This window comes from Microplitis demolitor, chromosome 4 (genome assembly GCF_026212275.2).
Source record: "Microplitis demolitor isolate Queensland-Clemson2020A chromosome 4, iyMicDemo2.1a, whole genome shotgun sequence".
NCBI lineage: Eukaryota > Metazoa > Arthropoda > Insecta > Hymenoptera > Braconidae > Microplitis > Microplitis demolitor.
The window spans coordinates 23055966-23078912 of record NC_068548.1 but is presented as its reverse complement, the minus strand read 5'-3'; the positions used below and the strand labels follow the sequence as shown (position 1 = coordinate 23078912).

The following is a 22947-nucleotide window of genomic DNA, read 5'->3' as shown; positions in this document are numbered from 1 at the left end:
CTCTACTCGAGGACAAAGAATAAGCATGTGAGTGTAAATTTACTAGTGTAACAGTGTCATATTATGTGAATGGCAAATGGCAATGTCGTGTGTCGCGTAACTAATCTGGAGTGGGAGAACTTGAGAGTAGAGGAAAGAATAAGAAGAAATCAGAGTTAAGAATGCAGTATTTGTGTATGTGAATATATATATGTATATAAAAGTATGGAGATTTGCACAACAGCTAATATAAGAGACGCTCACGTCGGTTACACGTGACCGCGGATAGAAGGATGCGATATACGATATTCGATTGATAGCGCTAGTGTAAACAGAGAAGGAGGGATAATAAAAAAGGCGATTAAGAGTCAGCAATTTATTTTGCATATTGTCATCGATTGAAATGGGATTTTTATCGGTGGCTATTATTGAGAAGAAAAATATATTAATTTAGTTTTTATTATTATAAGCTATTGCTGCTATTAATAGAAATTTTTTTAAATTTCGAGGCCAATAGCTCTCTTGTTAAGACTTCCGGTGACTTCCCTGAACATGCCTGAGCAGTTGTTGTCCTAAAAATTTATATTTTCATATTTTTTTCTAAGATTCTGTGGCTAAAATCCGCATTTTATCCCATTTTCACTTCTACCAGCTACTGAATTAAATTTCAAATTTTTAAATTTCGCGGTCCTATAGCGCTGTGGTCGTTTTCTGACAGAATCAACCGCTGATGGTAAAAATGTTTTTATTCAATAACAGAAGGATAAAAAAAAAATAAAAAGGCGATTCTCTTAATAATTTTCAAAAATTTTTCATTGAATTTTTCCTTATGACCATTTTGCCCTAATCATAAAAATTGGGACCTGTAAAGTAATTAATTTATTAAAAGGCGCGAAAATTTGAATTCTTACCTGTGGATCCTTCGGGTTGAAATTTAATTTTCATATCAGGATTTATGAAACTAGAAGATATAAAATGAATAAATAATTAATGCAGTCACTTAGGCCACTTTATTAATACCCATTAATCAAAATACATAAATATTACAACAATTCCTCGGATGTTATTCTCTTTCCCATATATATTTGTTAAATTTCTATCTATCAATACAATACTGGGAAATGTTTATTTTAGTCAAGTGCTGGTCATGCACATAAATATCAAACACCCATTAATCACAATCGTAAATCAATATATGTAATTTTTGATCATCATTTTTTAAAACTCTTATCTAATTACTTTCTTTTCCTGAGCTGCAAAAATAATTTCAACCTCCAGTCATTACCCTCACATTCAGATTTTATTTTTTAAAATTACTATTATATATTATCTTAATACAAACATTAATCATATTGATTACTGATTACAATTAATAATTAAAAAAAAAAAAAATTCATGGTATGGAAAGGGCGAGTTTGAGTCGAACATTTATACAAAAAATTTTTTCCGTACATGGGAATAAAATTATGGTGTTTTATATATATTTCATATATTTTTTTATATTTATTTTAGTAGAAAATAATTGATCATTTTTTTGATTTTATTTTAAATTGACCAGTTGCGATAATTTAAAAATAAATTTTAAAATTTTAAATAGACAAAAAATTATTCCGCGCATGCGCGGTTGCAAATTTTGAATATTGACTAATTTTAGATTTTTTGAAAATTATAATTTTATTTTTTTTTTGTAACCAATTTAAATTCAAAAAATTATTTTACTGAAAATAAATTTTTTTTTTAAATAATTGAAAAAAATTCAATTAATAATTGACGTCATAATTAAAAGAGTAACAAAAGTTGACTTATGTAAATTAAATTGGCCATAATTGGCATCATATATTTTATAATTTTCTATATTTATGATAAATTTATCAAAGTCTTATATACATTTATGCATATTACCTTGTCAGTAGGTATAAAAATCAGGTATAAGTTGTGCGTAAGGATCATTGTGATTTTTATTTTATATATTTATTTATATTTTTATTATTATTACTATTAAATATTAAATATATTAAATATTACGATAGGCAGGTACGCTAATTTCAGTAATGTTTCATTTTTTACGCGTGCTAGTGAGTTAAGGATAATTATTTAATTGCTTTGTTATTTTCATTTTTTTTCCCGCTCTTTTTTAAATTTTTAAATTTTCAAATTATGTTATCAATCATTCGTTACAATTCCGGCTTGCAATATCAATATTAACTTTCAATATTGTTATGATTATTAAATTACAATAATAATAGTAATGATATTATTATATATAAATTTATAATTAGTGGGGGTGGTGCGAAATGGGATATTACGAAAAAACTTTAATTTTATTTTTTTTTTCTCTATACTTTGATATAAATTTTTTGAAAAAATTTTGAAAACTTAAAAAAAACATAATTTTGATTTTTACGATTTCAAAATTTTATAAAAAAAAAATTTTTCAAAAATTGTAGATTTTAATAAATTTCGAAAATTCAAAATTATCGAAGGAAAATTTCAAGAAATTTTTAATTCAAAATTTAGTAAAAATTTTTCAAATAAAATTTAATCGAAATTTTGAAAAAATTTTCAGACATTAAAAATTAATAAAAAATTATTTTTTAATCAAAATAAAAAAAATTTTAATTTTGTAAATACCCCAATTTTTCCGACTTTCCCTAAATAAAAATAAAATTAATCATATAATTTACAAATAAAAAAAATATATATATATATATATATATGTACTTGAATCAGTCTCATTGACAATTAATTTAAAAAGCCAATAAATAATTGGATAATATAAAATTTAAATATACTTTTAATTAAATATATTACTTTAATTGAGTAATTAATTAATTAATTTTCACGCTTTCATTTGGCCGCAAAAAATTTCAATTAAAAAAATTATTTTTAAAAAAAATGTAGAATTTTCCGTGGCCGAAATTTCGGAAGCTTGAAAGTAAACATTCGAATGTTAAATGAACTAAGCTAATTAAGGTAAGAATATATATATTTATATGTTTAGTAATTATTAATTAATCAATTAATTAATAATAATATCTATGCCTCTAAAATATTACAGCCTGATATTTCACTTAATAAACTTAATCTGCTTATCCCATTGGTTCTGCCGAGTATAAAAATACTCGAACCCTCAGTCGTTTTTCCGATCGAATATTCAAATATTTAATGCAGTAATTAATTATAATTATAGTTGTATTGATTACTTAAAGAAGAATGCATGCTGTTCCGTGCATTACTTCGGCGATGAACATCGGAGTACCGGCACCCAACCCGCCGTCAGTCTTTTCTTGTTCATCTTTATCGTACTCGCAATCGAAGTAATGACTCTATATTTTGGTAAAAATTTCATTATTTAATTATTTCAATTATTACCGGCTTGATACATTAATAATTAGTAAAGTAATAAAATTAATAATTAAAATTAATGAAAAAAATTGATTGCTTTGGACTCACTGCTTATATTTTACAATATTAATATAAAATGACTTTTGAGGGGTCCATTGGAATGGAAATTCGATTTCCTACAACTTTTGTCTCAGTGAAAAATTTCGTAGGATCAATTGTTTTAAAGAGAGAGCGATCTAAAGATTTTGAATTTGTGAAAGAATAATTAATTATAGTTTCCAAAAATTTTAAATGACTGTATGTTGGAAAATAATGATTCTAGGACATTTTTTATCAGGACCAAAGTTGTGGCAAATTTAATTTCCTATAATTTATGTTTAATTAAAAAAGTACGTAAGATCGATTGTTTTGAAGTTAGCGCACTTTAAAACTTTTGAATCTTGAAAAAATTATTAAATGTAGTTTCAAAAAATTTAAATAGCTGTATCTTCAAAAATACTGGTTGTAGGGAAATTTTTATGAGAATCAAAGTTGTAGGAAATTTAATTTCCTACAATTTTTGTTCCTATAAAAAATTGCGTAGGATCAATACTTTTGAAGTTATGGCGCGTAAAAAAATTTGGAAAAGGAAATTATGTAAGCTAATTATTTCAAGGCCACTGGTAGCTATATCTTTCGAAATATTGATTGTATAGTGTTTTTAATGAAACCATAGTTGTAGAAAATCCAATTTCCTTTCCAATAACCATCTCAAACGTTCACTTTAACCTGTATAACCACTACTCAAGTGAGTAGAAGAAACTCAAAGAAATATTTTTTTTCCAGCCTGTGATTTTTAATCATAAATTGATTATCAATTAAAAAAATAACAACAATCTTTATAGCTGATTAGAAGCTAATTATCGAGCTAAAAATAACGAATCCAATAAAAAGTTACCTGACAATCTAAACAGCGGCATTGATCGCTCATTTTGCAAGAGATGCCACACTGCTTCGCAATAGCGCGATAAAGTTCTTTGCTGGACTTGTGAAATATCTCCGGGCCCTTTACGATTATTTGATTGCCCACCAAACTGGCCTCGCTTTCGCCGCTCACTCTGCTGACCCCGGATGTCAACATTCTGCCCTTGCTGCTCAGTACAACACTTTCGTCCGTATAATTATTATCATTTTCAGCTTCAGCGAACTCTTCCTCGCCCTCATCAACTTCACTTGGCGTGCGTCTCAATTGCGTCTGCAATTTTAATTTATATTTAGACCCTAGAACCCAGACCCAGAACTAGACCCTGAACCCCAAGTCCTGGATCCCAGACCTTGGAGATACCGATAATTTATTCAAAAATTTTATTACCTCTTGCAATACATGTTCGTAAGAAGGTGGGGGTGAGTTGGTCATCGTACTCTGTGGGTCTTTGGGCAGCGCAATTACATTGAACTCTGTACCAGGTGTCCCAGGAGTGCTCATACCCCCGAAATCTAGACTCGATGCCACATCCTCGTACTCGCTGCTGTCACTTCGACTTCCTTTGCTGCGGGACTTGCCCATTTTTGCGAATCGCAATTTAAATGGCGCCATTACTCAGCAGCTTATTTAATTATATTAGTACTTACTGTAAAAAAAAAAAAACCGAATTTTTAAATACTATGAGAAAAAAATTTTAATTCGTTTAAATTAAAATAACTTGTAAACTATTGAGTTTACGCAAAAGTTTATAGAGACTGTTTTTACAGGAAATTTAATTTGCTACAAAAAAGCTCATGTGTGTTTTTTTAATAAACTCAGTAGTTTATCCAGAATTTGAGTTCAAAACATCGAGTTTCTCAGTTCTTTGAATTTTAGAAAAAAAAATATTTTTTTACTTTCCATTTAAAATTGAGCCGAAAATATCACAGATACGACGAAAATTAATAGGATCAATTTTATAGAAAATTAAATTTCCTAAAAATTTGTATTCTTATATTTTTGCCATATATGCAATAGTTTAGCTGCTATTCTTATTTAAACTCCAAAACATAAATGTCAAAATTTTTTGGTCTTCATGCCCAGCCGAAGAACAAAAAAATAATTTTTTTTTACACGAAATTTAACCCACAAAAAACGTCATCATTAATTTTATTTTCCAACGCAATACTGAAATTTAAATGAAGCCAAAAAAAATTCGTATTTACACAAAACGAAGTAAACAGCAGCAAAAATAAAAAATAAAAAAAAAAGATGTAGAAAATCGAAATTACACGGTCTGATATTTAAATAAAAATAAATGTTGGGATGTCCCATAAATATTTTATTTATTTATTTGAAAAGTAGACTGGTCTAATAATTTATTGATCGTATCACTGCGCAGACTTTTCTCGTATTTACAAGTTTATTTTATTTCAACAAAATAAATACTCACCAAACTCGTCAGAAGTTTAAATTAAATATATAAACTATCTCGTCAATGAATGGAGCAAATATTATTTTATGAATTTTTTGTAAAACGATCACTTGCTAGAGACTTGCTAATTACGGAGTAAAATAGTCGGGGTGAGAGTAAGAGTCAAAACTAGAACAAACACGAGCTTTAGTTTACAATAAAAAGCCGGAACGTGAAGGCGCAGTATCTGTACCTATCACTAGTTGGTGGCCATACTGGACAGGACGACACCACACGGCGAGCGGCATCAACTCAGGGGTGGATTACCATCCCCTGGGTGGTTGGCTGAATAATCGAACTCTTGCTACTCGGGCGCGAACATGCTCAGATACAAACACTAACAACAATAATGATAATAATGATAACAAATAGGAAGCAGCGGAGTGTAATTAGTTTGCGACATATTTTATTACTTCCTTTATCTTCTTGGAAATTTATAAATTATTTATTAAGTTTATCTTTAATCAATCTAATAAATTTTTTATATTTATCAAACTTTTGAAATTAGTAAATTTTGTTATTGATAGGGAATGTGGTATTTAATTATGAGTTTTGTTTTTAATTTTTATTGGACAATTTTTTATTAAATAAATTTTTAATTTATTTCTTTAGATCGAAAATAGGAAAAAAAAAGTTAAGAAATGAAAATCGAAATTTTGAAAATGAGAAATTTTGGAATTTCGTCAGGATTAATTGATCTAGATCTATATAGATCGATGAACATTTTTTTTGAATTTTAGATCTGCATTGATCTAGATTTTAGATCTCAACTTTTTTTTTTTTGCGAAATTTTGAAATTTGTTCGAAATCGAAATTGTGAACCATGAGAAATTTTGGGAATTTTTTTTAGAAAATTGATCTAGATCTATATAGATCGATGGAAACTTTTTTTGAATTTCAGATCTGCATTAATCTAGATTTTAGATTTCAAATTTGTTTTTTTGCAAAATTTCGAAATTTGTTCGAAATCAAAATTTGAATAATTAAATTTGATATATTTTTTTTTTTTTGGCTGAGAGTCTGCGTAGATCTGAATAAGAAGAATTAGATCTACCTAGATCTTATCAGGAATCAAATCCAGATCGTATCGAAATTATTTTCCAAAAAAAAAAGTTCACCCCATTGCCAATTTAAAAATAATTTATATAAATCATTAATTACAAAAAATAAAGAAATTGATGTCAAAAACCAGATCGCGCGATCTCAAAATCGAACTGACAATTTTTACCTCAGATTTTTTTTTATTACAATAAAAAAATATTTTCTTTTTTACCAAAATTAAAAAAAAAATGCACCCCCACAATAGAAATTTTTATTTTTTCCTAAAAATTTGAATTTTCATTAAAAATTCACCCAATTAAAAATAAAATTACCGCCTATATTTAAAATCACAAAAAATTTTAGTTGCCATCCCCAGTCTTCCTATATATATATATATATATATATATATATATATATATATATATATATAAGTAAAATATATGAGTTGATAATTTTATGGTTACAAATGTCTGTCATGTGAAAACGGAAGTACTAAACAGGAAAGGGGTTGGCTGCAGTAACAACTCCATGAATTGACTTTTGACTGTAGCTTAAACTTTCTCACAACTCCTCAGTACTCTAGTCCTCTATTGTGCTTTTGAGAGTTAACGAGAAACCTAGCTAGCTCCATACTTTATCCCCACACATGTACGTATGTAACACACCCTACAAAGCATTGCAGAACAACCATTGAAAGCCCCCAAGTTTGAGCTCTCACGGAATTCCGCTAAAAATTACTCCGTCTGTCTGTTCGTCAGTCCGCGGCGTAAAAATTAAAAAATTTAGCTCTTGTAATCTCAGATGATTAAAAAAAAAAATGTTTATTTGATCAAATGATAAGATGAGAGGAGTTTCTATCATCGAAAAAAATGTAAAAGGAGATTAAATATTAAAAAAAGTAATTGGAGTAAAAAAACGTAGCGACGCGCGCGCCGCTTGCCACTATCAGCAAATCGATTCGAAAGGATGATGGAACAGTAGTTGGTAGTGAGGAAGCGAGGAAGCGAGGCAAACCACCCACAACACTTTTTAAGCTCTCAGAGCAAGGGAGACGATAAAGGGAGAGAAGGGACTGAAACACAGCATTAAAGCTTGCCCAGTGACTACTAGGGAGAATGTGTGCGGCGGGTGGGCACCCGGTGCCGCGCACACATCCAAATACGAATGGAACACGTAGCGGGTGAGCTCACGTGCAGCTCCAGTCATCCTCAGCCAACTCTGCGGGCAACATCCCCTATTTTTGTCTCTAGATATAAGACGCACACCAAGAGATAATAACTCATCGTTTATTTACCTCAAGGGTCTTTACCTTCGATGTTAAACTCTAGTACTCGTTTTTCAACTCAACTATTTCGAGGTAAAATTTTTATTATGTTTCAAACTTTTTAAATTTTTCTAATATTTAATTTTTTTTTTTCCAAAATTTGGCTTTTTTTTTTGCTGCCCATTGTTGGTATTTTTAAATAATTGAATTTTTATAAATAATTGTATGACAGTTTTGATTTTACTTTTTTGAAAAAAAAAAAAACCAAAAAAATTCATTTTGTAATTTTTTTGATTACTGGAAAATTTTTTTTTAATTACTGGCTGATTTTTATTTTTAAATAATTGAATTTTTATAAATAATTGTATGACAATTTTGATTTTATTTTTTTGAAAAAAAAAAAATCATTTTTTAATTTTTTTTATTATTGGCATTTTTTTTTTTAATTACTGGCTATGATAATAATTTTAAAATAATTGAATTTTTTAAAATAATTGAGTGGTAATTCAAATTTGAAAATAATTAAGTCAATTTCCATAAAAAAAAAATTTTATTTTTTTTATTTTTTGGAAAAAATAAAATTTGAAAATTTAATTATTTTTTTTAATGAAGCTAAAAATTTTAATTGTTAATTTTTTTTAATTAAAAAAAAAAAAAAAATTTATCTAAGTATTTAATCGACGGTAAATATTTACTACGTAGTATTTTCATTGAGATAAAATAAGCGAGTAGTTTAAAGGCATTGTACTCTTATTGATAAAAGTAATTACACGTATTGCCTCGGTACAATAAAAATAAATAAGTGAAAACAATGGACAATTAAATGTAATTATAATTATAAACAGAATAAATTGGTAGAAGGTTCGTGATAATCGATTGCTGGGTAATGGGAATTTAAATAAAATTACTCGCGCTAATGGAGTAGCAAAACAAAATAATAATTTATTTAAAAAATAAGGGATGCAGATTTGAAGTCGGAAGCAGACGAGTGCATTGCTGGGTATGAAACGTGACTTGGCCACTCTCCCAGTAGCTGAATCAATAACTTTATCAAATAGTTTCGCCATTTATTGGTCGATTGATTTTCTCTCCATCTAGATAAGTAGTTCTTTCGAGTAAACTTTTTTTTTTTTCCTGTATTCTGCCCCCTCCCCGACCCCTTCTTCCAACCCCCTTTAACTCTTTTTGCTCCCAGTTTTTTATTATTCTCGCAATTCATATCTGCAGTCTCTCGGGTCATGTATTCAATTCTCAAAGTAATAAAAAATACAATAACCGAGTAATAAAAAGTGTACTGTATAAATGAATGAAAAGATAACATTTTTTTCAGTTGAAATATTTTTTACATTTATTGCTTATTGGATAATTAATCTTTTTTTAATTAAAAACCGCGAAATAGTATATTTTTGAAAGAGAAGTTCGATATCTTGATTTTGGTTCAAAATAATTAGATAATTAAAAATGCCAATAAAAAGGCAATTTTGTTGTCTGTAATTTTGGGCTTATATATAAATTCCATAGAATTGATATTTTCAAAGATATGACTATTTTAAGACTAAGAAAAAACATTTGATTTTTCCAAAAATTCAAAAATTTTCAAATCGGCTGTAACTTCTAAACAATTGATTCTACGGACTTTTTTTATCAGACAAAAATTTTAGGAAATTCAATTTCCTACAACTTTGGTCTTTATAAAAATTTTCCTAAAAGCAATATTTTAAAAGATATAGTCATTTTGAGACAAAACAAAATCATATATAGTTATGAATTTTCCAAAAATTTCCAAATTGTTTAAATGGCTGTAACTTTTAAAGTATTAACTTTACGACAAATTTTGTAAGAAATAAAATTATTGGAAATTAAATTTCCTACAGATTTTTTCCTTACAAAAAATCCCTAAGATCAATAATTTCAGAGATATAGTCATTTTAAGCGCTGGCAAATAATGAAAAATTGAAAGTTGAAATATAAATCGCTGCACAATTAAAAAAAATTAAATTTTATAATTATTGAAATTTCTCTGTATAATTATTTACTCCACGAACACAGTCTGTGAAATACAAACAATAAAAAGTCTATAATAATAATGATAATTAATAATTATTTATCCAATCAAATTAAAAACAGCAAGCATTATATTTTATGAAAACAAATAATAATACTGCGGGTATTAACGAACAGAACAAATAAACGAAAGTAGTAAATTTGAAATTTAAAACCCCATAATTTAATTTAAATATATTTATTATTATTCGTTGACGATAATACAAACATTTTATGTTAAATTAATGCACCTATTACACGTATACTCACACACTTACTCTTACCCACACTCGTATATGTAACATGATTTAATTAATGTATACGTGTATTAATTTGCACATTCAATAATCTTGTACGAAACTTGGGTTGACCTGAATTGGCAAGTTCATTAGCAGATGAAAGTTCATGATGACGCAACCTAAAATCTAGAGATGCACCCAAAAACACGTTCTAAACTTTATTTAATAATAATTGAGTAAAATATATTTTTTTTCTTTTATGTCTATTTAAACTTTTTATTTTTTTTCTGGACCAAAGTTTATGTATAATTCAAATTAATTGAAATGGAAGAGATGATTAAAGCTGCCACATCTGTCCAATACTCGTTCCAAAGAGATGTGACATTTTAATTAACGTGCTCTGTTAGAACGTAGTCACACGATACTGCTGGCACTGCTATTGCTGCAACTGCTGAGTGAAAAATAAAAGAAAAAAAATATAAATTACAAAAAGGTTTCTCTTTTAATTATCTTGCCACTAGTTCTTTCAAACTTACTTTTCGCTTTATCCTTTTTCCTTTGACTTTAATAAAAGAGTTAAGTAATGATATTATTATAATTATTACTCTAGTAGTGATAATAGTGTCATTATTATTATAGCGAATGAAAAAAAAAATCTTTTTTCTGTGGAAATAATTATTTTTATAAGTTTAATAGGGTGGTAATTAGAAAGGAAATTTTATGCTCTACAATTTTTGTCTGATTGGAAATTTTCGTGAGATCAATCGTTTTGGAGTTATAGCCCTCTAAAGATTTTGGTAATTTTTGGAAAAATAATTAATTATTTTTTCTGGGAATCAAAATTACTATATCTTATGAACTATTGGTTTTAGGATATTTTTTATGAGGACCAAAGTTGTAGGAAATTTAATTTCCTATAGGGCTACTCGTGGAATATGAGCTTAAGTTCAAATTTGTGAACATTAGAGCGTTTTAAAACTTTTGGAAATTTTTGGAAAAATCAGTACTTACGTTATACCACTTTTAATGGCTATATCTTCTGAAATACTAGTCTTAGGACATTTTATAAAGAGACTGAAGTTGTGAGAAATTGAATTTCCAACAATTTTGGTCCTTATAAAAAATACTCTAGGACCAATAGTTCAGTAGATACAGCAGTTTTAAAAATTTGGAAATTTTTTGGAAAATATATAAGCCGTTTCTACGACTTTAAAGAGCTAAATTCTATAGAGTATTGATTCCAGAATAATTTTCACAGTCTCTAGTCATATAAAATTCAATTCCTTTTTTAATGACCTCCTTGAACGTTAACTTATCTCATAATTATTCAATCTTCAGTAAAAATTATTTCCTAAATTAAAAATTCAATTAAATTATTATCTAAAATAATGTTAATGAAACCGACTCATAAATAAATTTCTCTCGGAAAATACGTCGAGCGAAAACCACAGACACTTTGTACGCAGCAATATATTTTTCATTTAATATTTTATTACCCTTGTGTTTCTACCATCTGTAAAGTATATAATCCGACATAAAAATTTACGAGTATTCAAATTACAAAACTCCATATACCCGAGTATAATATTATTAAAAACTATGGATTGAACAGTAGTAGAACGCGTAAGCAAAAAAACAAAAACTCGTATCCCTGAAAGCTCATTCAACTAAAGTGCATAGTCATTTCATGTCTACAATATAGTTACCAAAAAAAAAAAAAAAAAATCTGTGTACATAAAAAAATGTCTGGTACAAGAAAAGTACATACTTAAAAAAAAAAAATAAATATGTACGTAGACTTTGGAGAAGTGCATTACAGTATAGTAGTAGTTTATAAGGTCTCGTATAGACCAAAAGAGAAAATTAAAAAGCGTATACAAGCGAAACGTCTGTAATATCAACCACCACGCGTGCAAAACATTGAATTTTTTTTTTATGAAAAAAATTTTTTTATTTTTTTTCCGACACTTACTATCAATTCAAACCCTTTGAAATGATCCTCCGCTAGGAAAAAAAAAGATTGATGAGATTTTTTAAAAGGCGCGCGTTTAAAATAAATAGGGTTGGCAATTTTTCGGACGTTTTTGGTAATAAATGAGGGTTTAAATTTTTTTTGGAGGTTAACAATAAATAATAATAGAGATAACGGCGAAGAGGGGGAGGGGGAGGATAAAAAAGGATTGGGGGAATAAATGAAGCCAAAAATACACGAACAATACAGGAATTAATATACATTGAGAATTGAAATGGCGAAAGAGCGATGATGGAACCGGTGGATGAATAAGAATGGGCGAAATGGATTCAGTGGATGTGTTGGTGGCAAGAGTGAGCTGATGCCTGTGTAGAGGCTCAGTGACCCGAGTCTGACCTGGTTTTGTGCTCTCTGATTTAGCTGGTTCACCCGCGGGATTTTATTCCTAATTCTGATTATATTTTTTTATCGCCCCGAGGATCTTATTGAGCTGATGTATCTTTAATACGCTTCGGTCTATATTTTAAATTTTTTAAAAAGGAATTTTATTCCCTAGATTTTTATTACACCAGATAAATATTCTTAGATCATTATTTTTGAAGCTATAGTAGGTTTAAGCTGAAAAAAAATAATGAACATATTCGGAAAAAGTTCCAAATTTTTTGAGCTGCTATAACTTTTGAACGATTGGTTTTATGGAATTTTTTGTCATTACAAAATTTATAGGAAATTGAATTTCCAACAACTTTGGTCTCTATAAAAATTATTATACAATCGATATTTAAAAAGATATATCAATTTTAAGTCTTAAAGTATAATTATATATATATTTCCAAATATTTCGAACTGCTATAACTTTTGAACAGTTGATTCTATAAAATTTTTTGTTATTCCAAACTTATAGGAAATTGAATTTTCAACAACTTTGGTCTCTATAAAAATTATCATACGATCAATATTTAAAAAGATATATCGATTTTAAGTCTTAAAGTATAATTATATATATATTTCCAAAAATTTCCAAATATTTCGAACTGCTATAACTTTTGAACAGTTGATTCTATAAAATTCTTTGTTATTACAAAACTTATAGGAAATTGAATTTTCAACAACTTTGGTCTCCATAAAAATTATCATACGATCAATATTTAAAAAGATATATCGATTTTAAGTCTTAAAGTATAATTATATATATATTTCCAAAAATTTCCAAATATTTCGAACTGCTATAACTTTTGAACAGTTGATTCTATAAAATTTATTGTTATTACAAAACTTATAGGAAATTGAATTTCCAACAACTTTGGTCTCTATAAAAATTATTATACAATCGATATTTAAAAAGATATATCAATTTTAAGTCTTAAAGTATAATTATATATATATTTCCAAATATTTCGAACTGCTATAACTTTTGAACAGTTGATTCTATAGAATTTTTTGTCATTACAAAACTTATAGGAAATTGAATTTTCAACAACTTTGGTCTCTATAAAAATTATCATACGATCAATATTTAAAAAGATATATCGATTTTAAGTCTTAAAGTATAATTATATATATATTTCCAAAAATTTCCAAATATTTCGAACTGCTATAACTTTTGAACAGTTGATTCTATAAAATTTTTTGTTATTACAAAACTTATAGGAAATTAAATTTCCAACAATTTTGGTCTCTTTAAAAATTATCATACGACCAATATTTAAAAAGATACAGCGATTTTAAGTCTCAGAAACATAATTATATATACTTCCAAATACATCAAAATCCCTCTAAGCGCCGCAACCTTTTAATACTTAACCCTAAGCAATTTTTTACGATGACTAAAAAATGTTGAGAATTAAATTCTCTTTTTTCACAACCACCCTAAACGTCTAGTCATCTTATATATTGTCTTAAAGATCAGCCATAAAAAAAAAGTAATAAATTGCTTCGCTTAAATTTTCGTTATTATAATTTTCACTGGAATTAATTTAAAAACTTAAATTTAATCGTAATTACAGAAAGTATCTTAATTTATAATCTTAAAAGCTTTTAAAGCTCAGCAATGAAATAGTGTTCTTACGTTATATAAAATTTAACAAGAAAAGTTTGTTTGTTTGGTTGTTTTTCGATGTATATATTAATGCGAAAGTGTATTATTGTGACATAATTTAAATATGACCTACATAAAATAACTCGGGGGTAATAACTGTATAGAGGATGGAGTAGGAAGAAGGAAATGCCCTAGTTTCCCAGGCAGGGCGATGCACCGTGTCATAATAAACGCGTATATCGGTTGACGACCTACTTTTCCCCGGAATGACCTGCTTTCAGCGGTCTACGACCTGTTTTCACGACCTATATCCGCAAAGGTCTTATCGGTTTCATTTTATCAGTCTATCGGATCAGATTTATATCCCGATAAAGTCCCTTGCGAATTCTTCCTCCTCAATCTCAATCTCAATCTAAATCCCAATCCTTCTTCTTTATTTTTATTCAATCAATTATCGGACTCGAGAATTTATTCATTAGGGATCTCATTACTCTTTATTTCATTTAATAGTCCAAGTTCATTTGCTAAAATTTTTTAATTATTATTATTTTTATTGTCACCTTTTTGAAAAGGTTACTTAATTAATAAAGCAGTTGAATTATTATTATTATTATTTTTAAGTACATATGCTCTAATTTTTTTGTTAATTTATTCAAAAGCGTTGACATTAACGGATGAGTTTGAAAACGTTTAATTAGCATCATAAAAACATATGTTACTTTTTTTTTGCTTGACATTAATGTTACTGAAATGTCAAAATATGTAATTTTAAATAAAACCCTTTTTTGTTTTTCGTTTTTTTGCTGCCACGTGAGTTAATAATTAATGGTTATTTCTACACCAATTTGAAAAATTTCATAAATTATTATAATTAGCTATTAAAATTATGATGAACTTCATTTTTTTCGAATAATGAACTTCTATTGGCATCCATCTTACAGCAATAAATAAATTTTATTATCTTGTAATAGTATCATAATATTAAACCGTAATTTTAATTTTAAAACCTCAAGTTGAACTTCTTTTTTGCCCTCCATCTTACGGCATTAAATAAATTTTTATTTGCTAGCAATATCATAATAATGAACAATAATTTTTATTTCAACCCCCAACTGAACTACACCTCTAAAGTTGAACTTCTTTGTTGTGCCTTCCATCTTACAGCAATAAATAATTTTGTATTCGCCAGCAATATCATAATAATGAACGATAATTCTGATTTGAAACCATCAACTGAACTACACCTCTAAAGTTGAACTTCTTTGTCGCGTCTTCCATCTTACGGCAATAAATAAATTTTTATTTGCCAGCAATATCATAATAATGAACGATAATTCTGATTTTAAAACCCTACCGAACTACTTCTAGAACTGAACTTCTTTTCCTCGTCTTCCATCTTACGGCAATAAATGAATTAAATTATTTCGATCTTAATGAACAATAATTTTGATTTCAATCCCCAACTGACCGACACCTTTAAAGTTGAACTTGTTTTCCTGACCTTCCATCTTACGGCAAGAGGTACGCACAGCTTTTAGAATTGATTCCATAGAATTTATTATTAAACTGCTTATACGTCACAAAAAGAACAAAATTTTTAGAGGGCTAATTTCTAAGGTCACCGGGGACTAGGTGTCTTATCTTGATTACATAAAGGAATTAAAAACTAATCTAGAACTTCAATAATCATTACAAAAAAAAAAAATTTCCACAGAATGCCAAACGATACTATCCAACATCGTGACTCTGGAGTCCCAGTTGAAAAATCATCAAATGAACCAACATCCCATGGAAGTTCAACCTGGCGCAGAGGAGTGTCATCAACTAAAGCAGCAAGTGAAGACGAATTAAAATACACGCGTAATCAAGTCTTATCACCAGAATATGAGAGAGATTACGAAATTGCTCAACAACTGTTAAAAAGCATTCGGGTATCCCCGACCCCAGCGCCAAAAGAAAAGTCTAAAAGCCGCTCTAAGAAACGTCACGACAGCCAAACTTCGAAACTGCCCCTTCACTGTGGCTGTTCCTCTTCCACAGATCAGAGGGTCGAAAAAAATCTCAACAAATCCGACCGGAGAATCAATTCTTCCCGTCGGACTCGCAGTGCCGATAGGGTCGAGTCTCACTACACTTACATTGGTAATTAAATAAAATAAAATTAAATTTTATAAATGAAAAGTTAGTAATAAATTGTTAATGTTGACCTTAAAATTGAATTAGATGCTCCTGTAAGTGGCCTGTCACGCGAAGTGACAGAACATGCCTACGAGACAGTCCCCGAAATACCCAATACCAGTGAGAATATGAACACAATACACGACAGCCATTTACTTAATCAGAATGCTCCCAATTACTCCCATCCGGTATATTCGATTCCTTCGATGACATCGCCGCCGCCCACCTACGACGTCGCTATCAATAAATCTTCTCAGGTAAATATACAATGCTCACACTATCTATCAATCTATCAATCAACTGATCCATCTATTCTGCTTTACTTACTGTCCTATTATTTATTGTGTCTACCGACTCTGTTTACTACCTCGTGATCTGATATCAAGAATGAAATTTCGATGAATGAAATAATAATAATAGTAAAAGCTCGTTCTGCTATTGAGTTTTGTTTTCTTTGTAGCATTAATTACATTCTTACTTTTTCTTTCAGTATTTATTAACTTTTCTGTATTTAGCGATGAATAGCTCTGGTTCGAAACCAGGTCATAATTTTTTTTTTTTTTTTTAAGTCATTATTTTTTAAATACAAATTTTTTTCATGTGAATATTAAATTAAAAATTATAATTTTTAAAATGTATAGAATACATTTTAATTCAAGATTCTGTGAATTTGGGTCAAAAAAATTTTGAATAGATTATTTGTATGATTTTTTTATAAATAGTGTATTGAAATGTGTGAAAGTATATTTTGTGAAAAAAAAAATTATTTTATAAGAGACTGACAGTTCGAATCCAGGTCAGATTTTTTTTTAATTTAAATAATTAATTAATTTTTTTATGACACATTGTTTGTAAAATTTATGACAATATTTATATAAATTATGAAGAATAATATTAATGAATAAATTTATGAAATAAAATATGAAATTTTAGACTCAGATTCGATTCCCGCGAAAATTTAAAAAAATCTTTTTTTTTCATACGATAAATAAATTAAAATTTCAAATGTATGACGTAAATATGAAAAAAATTTCAAACAAAATGGACAATTTTTCTATTAAATTATACATGAGTCAAAAAAGTATCAACTTTATAATAATCTATTATTTACAACTTGAATCTTTGCCAATTTACTGTTTTGGTATGTCGCCAAAATCCATTTCCTCATAAGATTTTACAAAAAGTTACTAATTTTTTTTATTTCCTGGAAGCGACAATTTCGTAAAATAAATAACTCGTCCGAAACAAGAGCGAGCACGAAAATTAGTTTCAATAAATTGATTAAAAACTATAAAGCATAACCCCGGGGTAAAAGTTTGTTGCTCTGGATCCAACAAAATTTAATTGTCAATTAGTTAAACAAAAAAAAAATAACAAACTTCAGTTAATTAAATTTGTAAAATAAAAATAATCAATAAAAGTACTCGAGTATTTTGTTGGAGAACTTGTCAAAAGTTCAGGTAACAGTAGAAGTAGCAAGTAACTGATCAGACATAAGAGCTTCGAGTTTCCTTGGAGTCTACTATAGTAGAGACTAAGTGTCAGCTCCTTCATTTAGCTACACTCGATTTAACTCAATTATTCCGGTAGCAAGTAATTTTCCATGTATCGAGTCTCTTGCGCAGGCTCTAGTCACTTTGTAATTATTATTATTATTTTTTTTAATTAGTAGTAAGCAATAAATGACTTTTTGCAAAAAAATGGAGTAAGTAATTGACTAATGAAATTGCGATAGAACGGATTGCCGCCATCTTATGGAGAATATCTGTATCAGCACTACAAAATGTATGAACGATCTCACACCCCACCGCCACCGTGGTCAGACTCAACCTCGACAAATAACATGACGAGCCCTTATATCCGTCAAGGCCAAGGCAGAGCATGCACCATTCACTCGCATAATACTGAAAACATGGGATTTTGCACACATGCACTGAAAAAACATGTTAAGCAACAAAAAATACGTGCAATGAGTCCTAGGTAATGATTTTATTTTTACAGTATGCTATTATCAATAATTAATTGTTTTAAATAACTGAAAAAGTACTTAGTCTTTGCCAAAAATAGGCAGAGCTAAAAATCTATTATTTATAAATAATTCTTCTCTATAAATAGAGACTTCTCTTAATCCTTGAAAAATCCTAGACAAATCCTAGAGAATACTTAGAAAAAATCATTTCGATGTAAATCCTAGACAAATCCTAGACAAATCCTAGACAAATCCTTGAAAAATCCTAGAGAAAACTTAGAAAAAATCATTTCGATGAGAATCCTAGACAAATCCTAGACAAATCCTAGAGAAATTTTTTTCTTTTACTTTTCCGTGTAGGCGCGTATTGTATTATCATTTGAAAGTTTTAATTTTCTCGGAATTAAAATTTGCGGGGATGAAAAAAAATGTCTATAATAAATTAATTGCAGATCATCGAGTGAAAGTCGCGTCCAGCAACGAAGAATGAACGAAATGTACGACGGAGCATTTTGTATGGAAACAGCCGTCATCACGACCGCTATTGAAAACGGAGTCGCATTCTGTAGCATTATGTAAGAAAAAATATTATATATGAAAATTTACAATACCTATAGTACGTAAAGATATAAAACATAAATTACTACCACATTCTAACGTACTCTGGCTGGACCAGGTGCTATTATTTGTTCGGATTATTTTTTTATATTAAATTCATTTATTACTCAAGCTATTAACCAGTAAAGAAATATATTTACTATTCTAATGATTAATGATTAATACTTATATTTAAATATGAAACGAATAAAATAAAATTATGAATTTATGTATTTATAGTTTATAATTGAAAGTAAGAGTAGACTTAATTGATAAAGTAATCAAATGTAAGCGACTATGATTAGATATTTAGCATAAATATCTACTTCAAAGAGACTTCCTTCAATTAGATGTACGTGTTACTATAGAATATATCTTATACACTGTTTTACTCGTCATATATTTGATATCATGTATTTTGATGCCGACTTTAGAATCTACTCATTATTTAATCGGATAATTAGTCGGATAACTTGAGCTGATTTCGAGACGAAAACTAAATTTTTGGAATACTTACATTTTTTTTTTCAATGCATTTGCACACTTTGGTTTCTATAAAAGAAATTATTTACGCAGATAAATATATTTTTTTCAAAATTAAATAGCTGAGGGTAAAAATTCAAATTTTGAAATTTGGGTTCTTTATTTTTTTTTTTTTAAATAATTTTTTCAATAAGAAGGTTCTAGTAATTTTTTTCATTAATGGGATTGTGTAGATAAGATTTAAAAAAAAAAGGTTTAGAATTTTTTTTAAGGGTAAAAATGCCAGCCAACTTTGAAATTGATTGTGAAATTAAATTTATTAATTAATAATTAATTAATAACGTGGTCTAAGCGCACAGAAATTCCGTCGAAATGACGATATTAAATCTGAATATTTATTAGAGGTGCTCGTAATAAAGTAGCCAATAAGTAAAAACTGTAGACTATTTGAAGGCTTGAAAAAAAAAAAAAATTGTACCTATTGTGCGACTTAAGGTAGAGGTACCATTAGTGGTCACTGTTCCATTTATGGACATTTAATACTTTATTTTAATTAATGAAAGTAAAATAAATTTTCCATTTCAATAATGGGACAAAAGTATCTAAAGATATTCAAAAAATTATCTTGTGTCTTGTACGAATTAATTTATTACAATTTTTCAAGTGTCCAAAATTGACCAAAAATGGCACCTCTACCCTATATTATATAAGCACTTTAGAAACGGATGCTAAATGAATTAAGAAACATTTATGAATAATTGATAAGAAATATTTATGTAAGAAAGTATATGTCTACTATATAAAAAAAAAAAAAAACAAAACAAAAAAGAGAATAAAAATCTAAAATACTGGATATTCATTGAACGTACCTTGATGTCAATTTTAAAATGAACACCAGTACTGCATGTGTATAGACGGAAATAATAATAGTAATATTGCTGAATAGAGGAGATTAATAAGTAGAAGGTCAGGAATGGAGAAAAGTATTTTTGTTATGAAAAATAAAATTTTGGTAACCTGTAGATTGAACTTGTACGCCAGTAATTTAAAACCAGATGATTAATAACCAATTGATGTTCTAATTAACTGTAACATTGATGATTATAATTATTATTGTAACTGTAATTGTACTAATAATACTCAGTTGTGGCGCCTATTTATTGTATAAATTGTAAATGTTTAGAGGACCAAGAAACATAATAAACAAAATTCTGTGTTGATGGCTCAAGTTATTTATTTATTTATTTATTTTTTTATAAAGTCTAGAAGTCCCTAATTCCTGGTAAGTTCCAATAACTGGTTAAAGAAGAAATGTTTCATTGAATTATTCAATTAGCGGAAAGTGAAAAACAAAGACTTTGGACTCAAACACAGAAAACATTGGAAAGTTAATTAATACTTGATAGTAATTAATAAATTTGAATTTCAACTCTTCATTTGCGACGTCGTAAGGTTATAACCAGTGGGCTGTAGTTCAAGAGTCACCGCTAGGTGTCAGCGGCGATAAAGTTTGTTCGTGGATAGAAAATGAAATAGAGTTTTTATAAGCAATTTTGTGTCACGTTGCAACGGCAAATTTTCTTAAATATTCTCATTCATTATCTGTTCTAAGCAATGTATAGATATTATTTTCAACGAGATTCTTGCAAAAATCAAAGTTTGGGTCACTAGACTTTTCTACGGAAAAACATTTTTTATTAATTTTGACTGTCTACGACACTTTCTGTTGTCAACGGTGGTTTTTAATGTATGTTCATTTGGTATGACTTCTGTATTTAGATATATGAATAATATTTTCCAATCTTTCATTAATTTTTTTTTTAGTCTATCGCTTATAATACTAGATCTATTCTGATCATCACTAGCTCCATGTTAATTTATGTAGGATTTTAGATTTCTCGAGTTTAAAACTTTCGAGCCTTTGGTGTTACTGTCTAATGACAATATCTTCTGTTCAATAAATGACCTTAGTACGTAAAATATTTCTATAAAATTATCGATGATATTTTTTCTATGCGTTTCTGAAGTTTGAATTCTTCAATAACTTAAAGATCAGAACTTAGAAAATTATTTGGTGTAAAAAATGATTAAAGTAACAGCAACAATGACGCTTGACTAATAGCTTACACTGAAAACCTTCAGTGATTTTATTCCATGGTGTTCTCGTTTTTATTACCGATTCACCGCAGAAAAGTTGTAAGTAAAAATTTGTACTTTAGTGTTAGAATTGCAAAACATATTGATGAACAAGAGCAAAAAAAATCTAAATAGATCTAATGCAACTTTATTTTTTGAAAATTCGTTCATTTGAGATTACTCTTATTTTTTCAAAAAATAATAATTTTAAAGTTCTTATCTACTTTACGAGTGCAAAGATAATAGTTTCATTCACTTCTCTGGGTATGAGAAATAGAATGGGTGTCAATATTGCTGGCTTTTCTTTTTGCCGAAAGTGCCACCTATGGGGATTGATGTACAAGTTCATATCTCGCACAACTGATGGTAAGAACTTTTTTCTGACTATCCATAGACCTCTCGGTAGAATAGATGTCTTTTTAGTCCATTCTTGATAAAATAGGAATTTCTGGATTGTGTGTCCAACAATTCTGCAGTACCAAATGACAGTCTAGTAGTAATTTTTTATTATTGTTATTGATAGTTTAGATTTCAACAATCCATTACCACAATTGACATTAACGTAGATTTCAATTTTACCTCGTAATTTATCGAAATTTTTGACAATATTTGAAAATTAATATTTTATTATCATTCAAGTTCAAAAATATCTAACCGCTATTCAAAAAAACAATTAGCTGAATTCAATACTAATGTAACGATAAAATCAACGATCAAGAATTGTTAGCTTGTACCAAAAAAAAAAACAATCATAAATTTTAAACATGCGTAAAATAAAAATATCAAAATTGATTAGGATATAAAACAGTCAACAGAGTATCATCAAAAACAAAAAATCAAAAAAAAAATAAACAAGGTAGAAAACCTGAACAATTACATGTAAGGGGAGTAGTCACCTGGGCATGATAACCAGGATCCAGAAGCCGAGAATAATCGTAACAAAAAAGGCACGAGCAAGGGGCCTCCACCACCAACCGACTCGCACATCAACTCAGGTTACTTTTTCCCACTCAATCCTCGATGAGGTATCCCCCTTCCTGGCAGATTCAGTCGAGCGAACCGGGCTTCTCAACAGAGCACGGAATACATCCACGTAGATGGTGAGACGGAGATCGAATATCCCGTGGGCGGCGCCCGATCAATGGGCTCAAAAACCAGCAGATGTCGTGCCTTCAGAGGTGCCAGTGGGCTCGGCCTCGAAATTACGGGTGTTCCCTGGTTGTCGCCTCCCCGAAACGCCCCTCGC

The 22947-nt window shown here is 28.6% G+C and overlaps 2 protein-coding genes across 3 annotated transcripts; one reads left to right on the top strand and one right to left on the bottom strand.

The window, feature by feature from the left end:
• Positions 1 to 93: 93 nt before the first annotated feature.
• On the top strand, positions 94 to 19174 carry LOC103576388 (uncharacterized). Of its 2 annotated transcripts, none has more exons than XM_014444159.1 (5): positions 94 to 174; positions 16053 to 16480; positions 16562 to 16773; positions 18252 to 18496; positions 18938 to 19174. In XM_014444159.1, the coding sequence occupies exons 2-5, from the start codon at positions 16054 to 16056 to the stop codon at positions 19062 to 19064; spliced, it is 1011 nt and encodes a 336-aa protein (XP_014299645.1). In that variant the 5' UTR covers positions 94 to 174; position 16053; the 3' UTR covers positions 19065 to 19174. The 2 variants fall into 2 exon arrangements, with proteins under 2 accessions (XP_014299645.1, XP_014299644.1); XM_014444158.1 differs by lacking the exon at positions 94 to 174 and adding an exon at positions 8002 to 8139.
• LOC103576346 (uncharacterized) lies at positions 2907 to 5914 on the bottom strand. Its single transcript, XM_008556514.1, has 4 exons — positions 5721 to 5914; positions 4676 to 4934; positions 4262 to 4558; positions 2907 to 3305 (listed from the first exon to the last, which is right to left on the bottom strand). Exons 2-4 carry the CDS (start codon positions 4898 to 4900, stop codon positions 3183 to 3185), a joined length of 645 nt encoding a protein of 214 aa, XP_008554736.1. The 5' UTR covers positions 4901 to 4934; positions 5721 to 5914; the 3' UTR covers positions 2907 to 3182.
• Positions 19175 to 22947: the final 3773 nt, after the last annotated feature.

Coding starts and splice junctions, on each gene's coding strand:
- LOC103576346 (XM_008556514.1), bottom strand. CDS start 4,900: ATGGCGCCATTTAAATTGCGATTCGCAAAAATGGGCAAGTCCCGCAGC. Junction 4,559..4,675: donor ACGAACATGTATTGCAAGAG/GTAATAAAATTT, acceptor TTAAAATTGCAG/ACGCAATTGAGACGCACGCC. Junction 3,306..4,261: donor GCCGCTGTTTAGATTGTCAG/GTAACTTTTTAT, acceptor ACCAAAATATAG/AGTCATTACTTCGATTGCGA.
- LOC103576388 (XM_014444159.1), top strand. CDS start 16,054: ATGCCAAACGATACTATCCAACATCGTGACTCTGGAGTCCCAGTTGAA. Junction 16,774..18,251: donor CTATCAATAAATCTTCTCAG/GTAAATATACAA, acceptor AAATTGCGATAG/AACGGATTGCCGCCATCTTA. Junction 18,497..18,937: donor ATACGTGCAATGAGTCCTAG/GTAATGATTTTA, acceptor AATTAATTGCAG/ATCATCGAGTGAAAGTCGCG.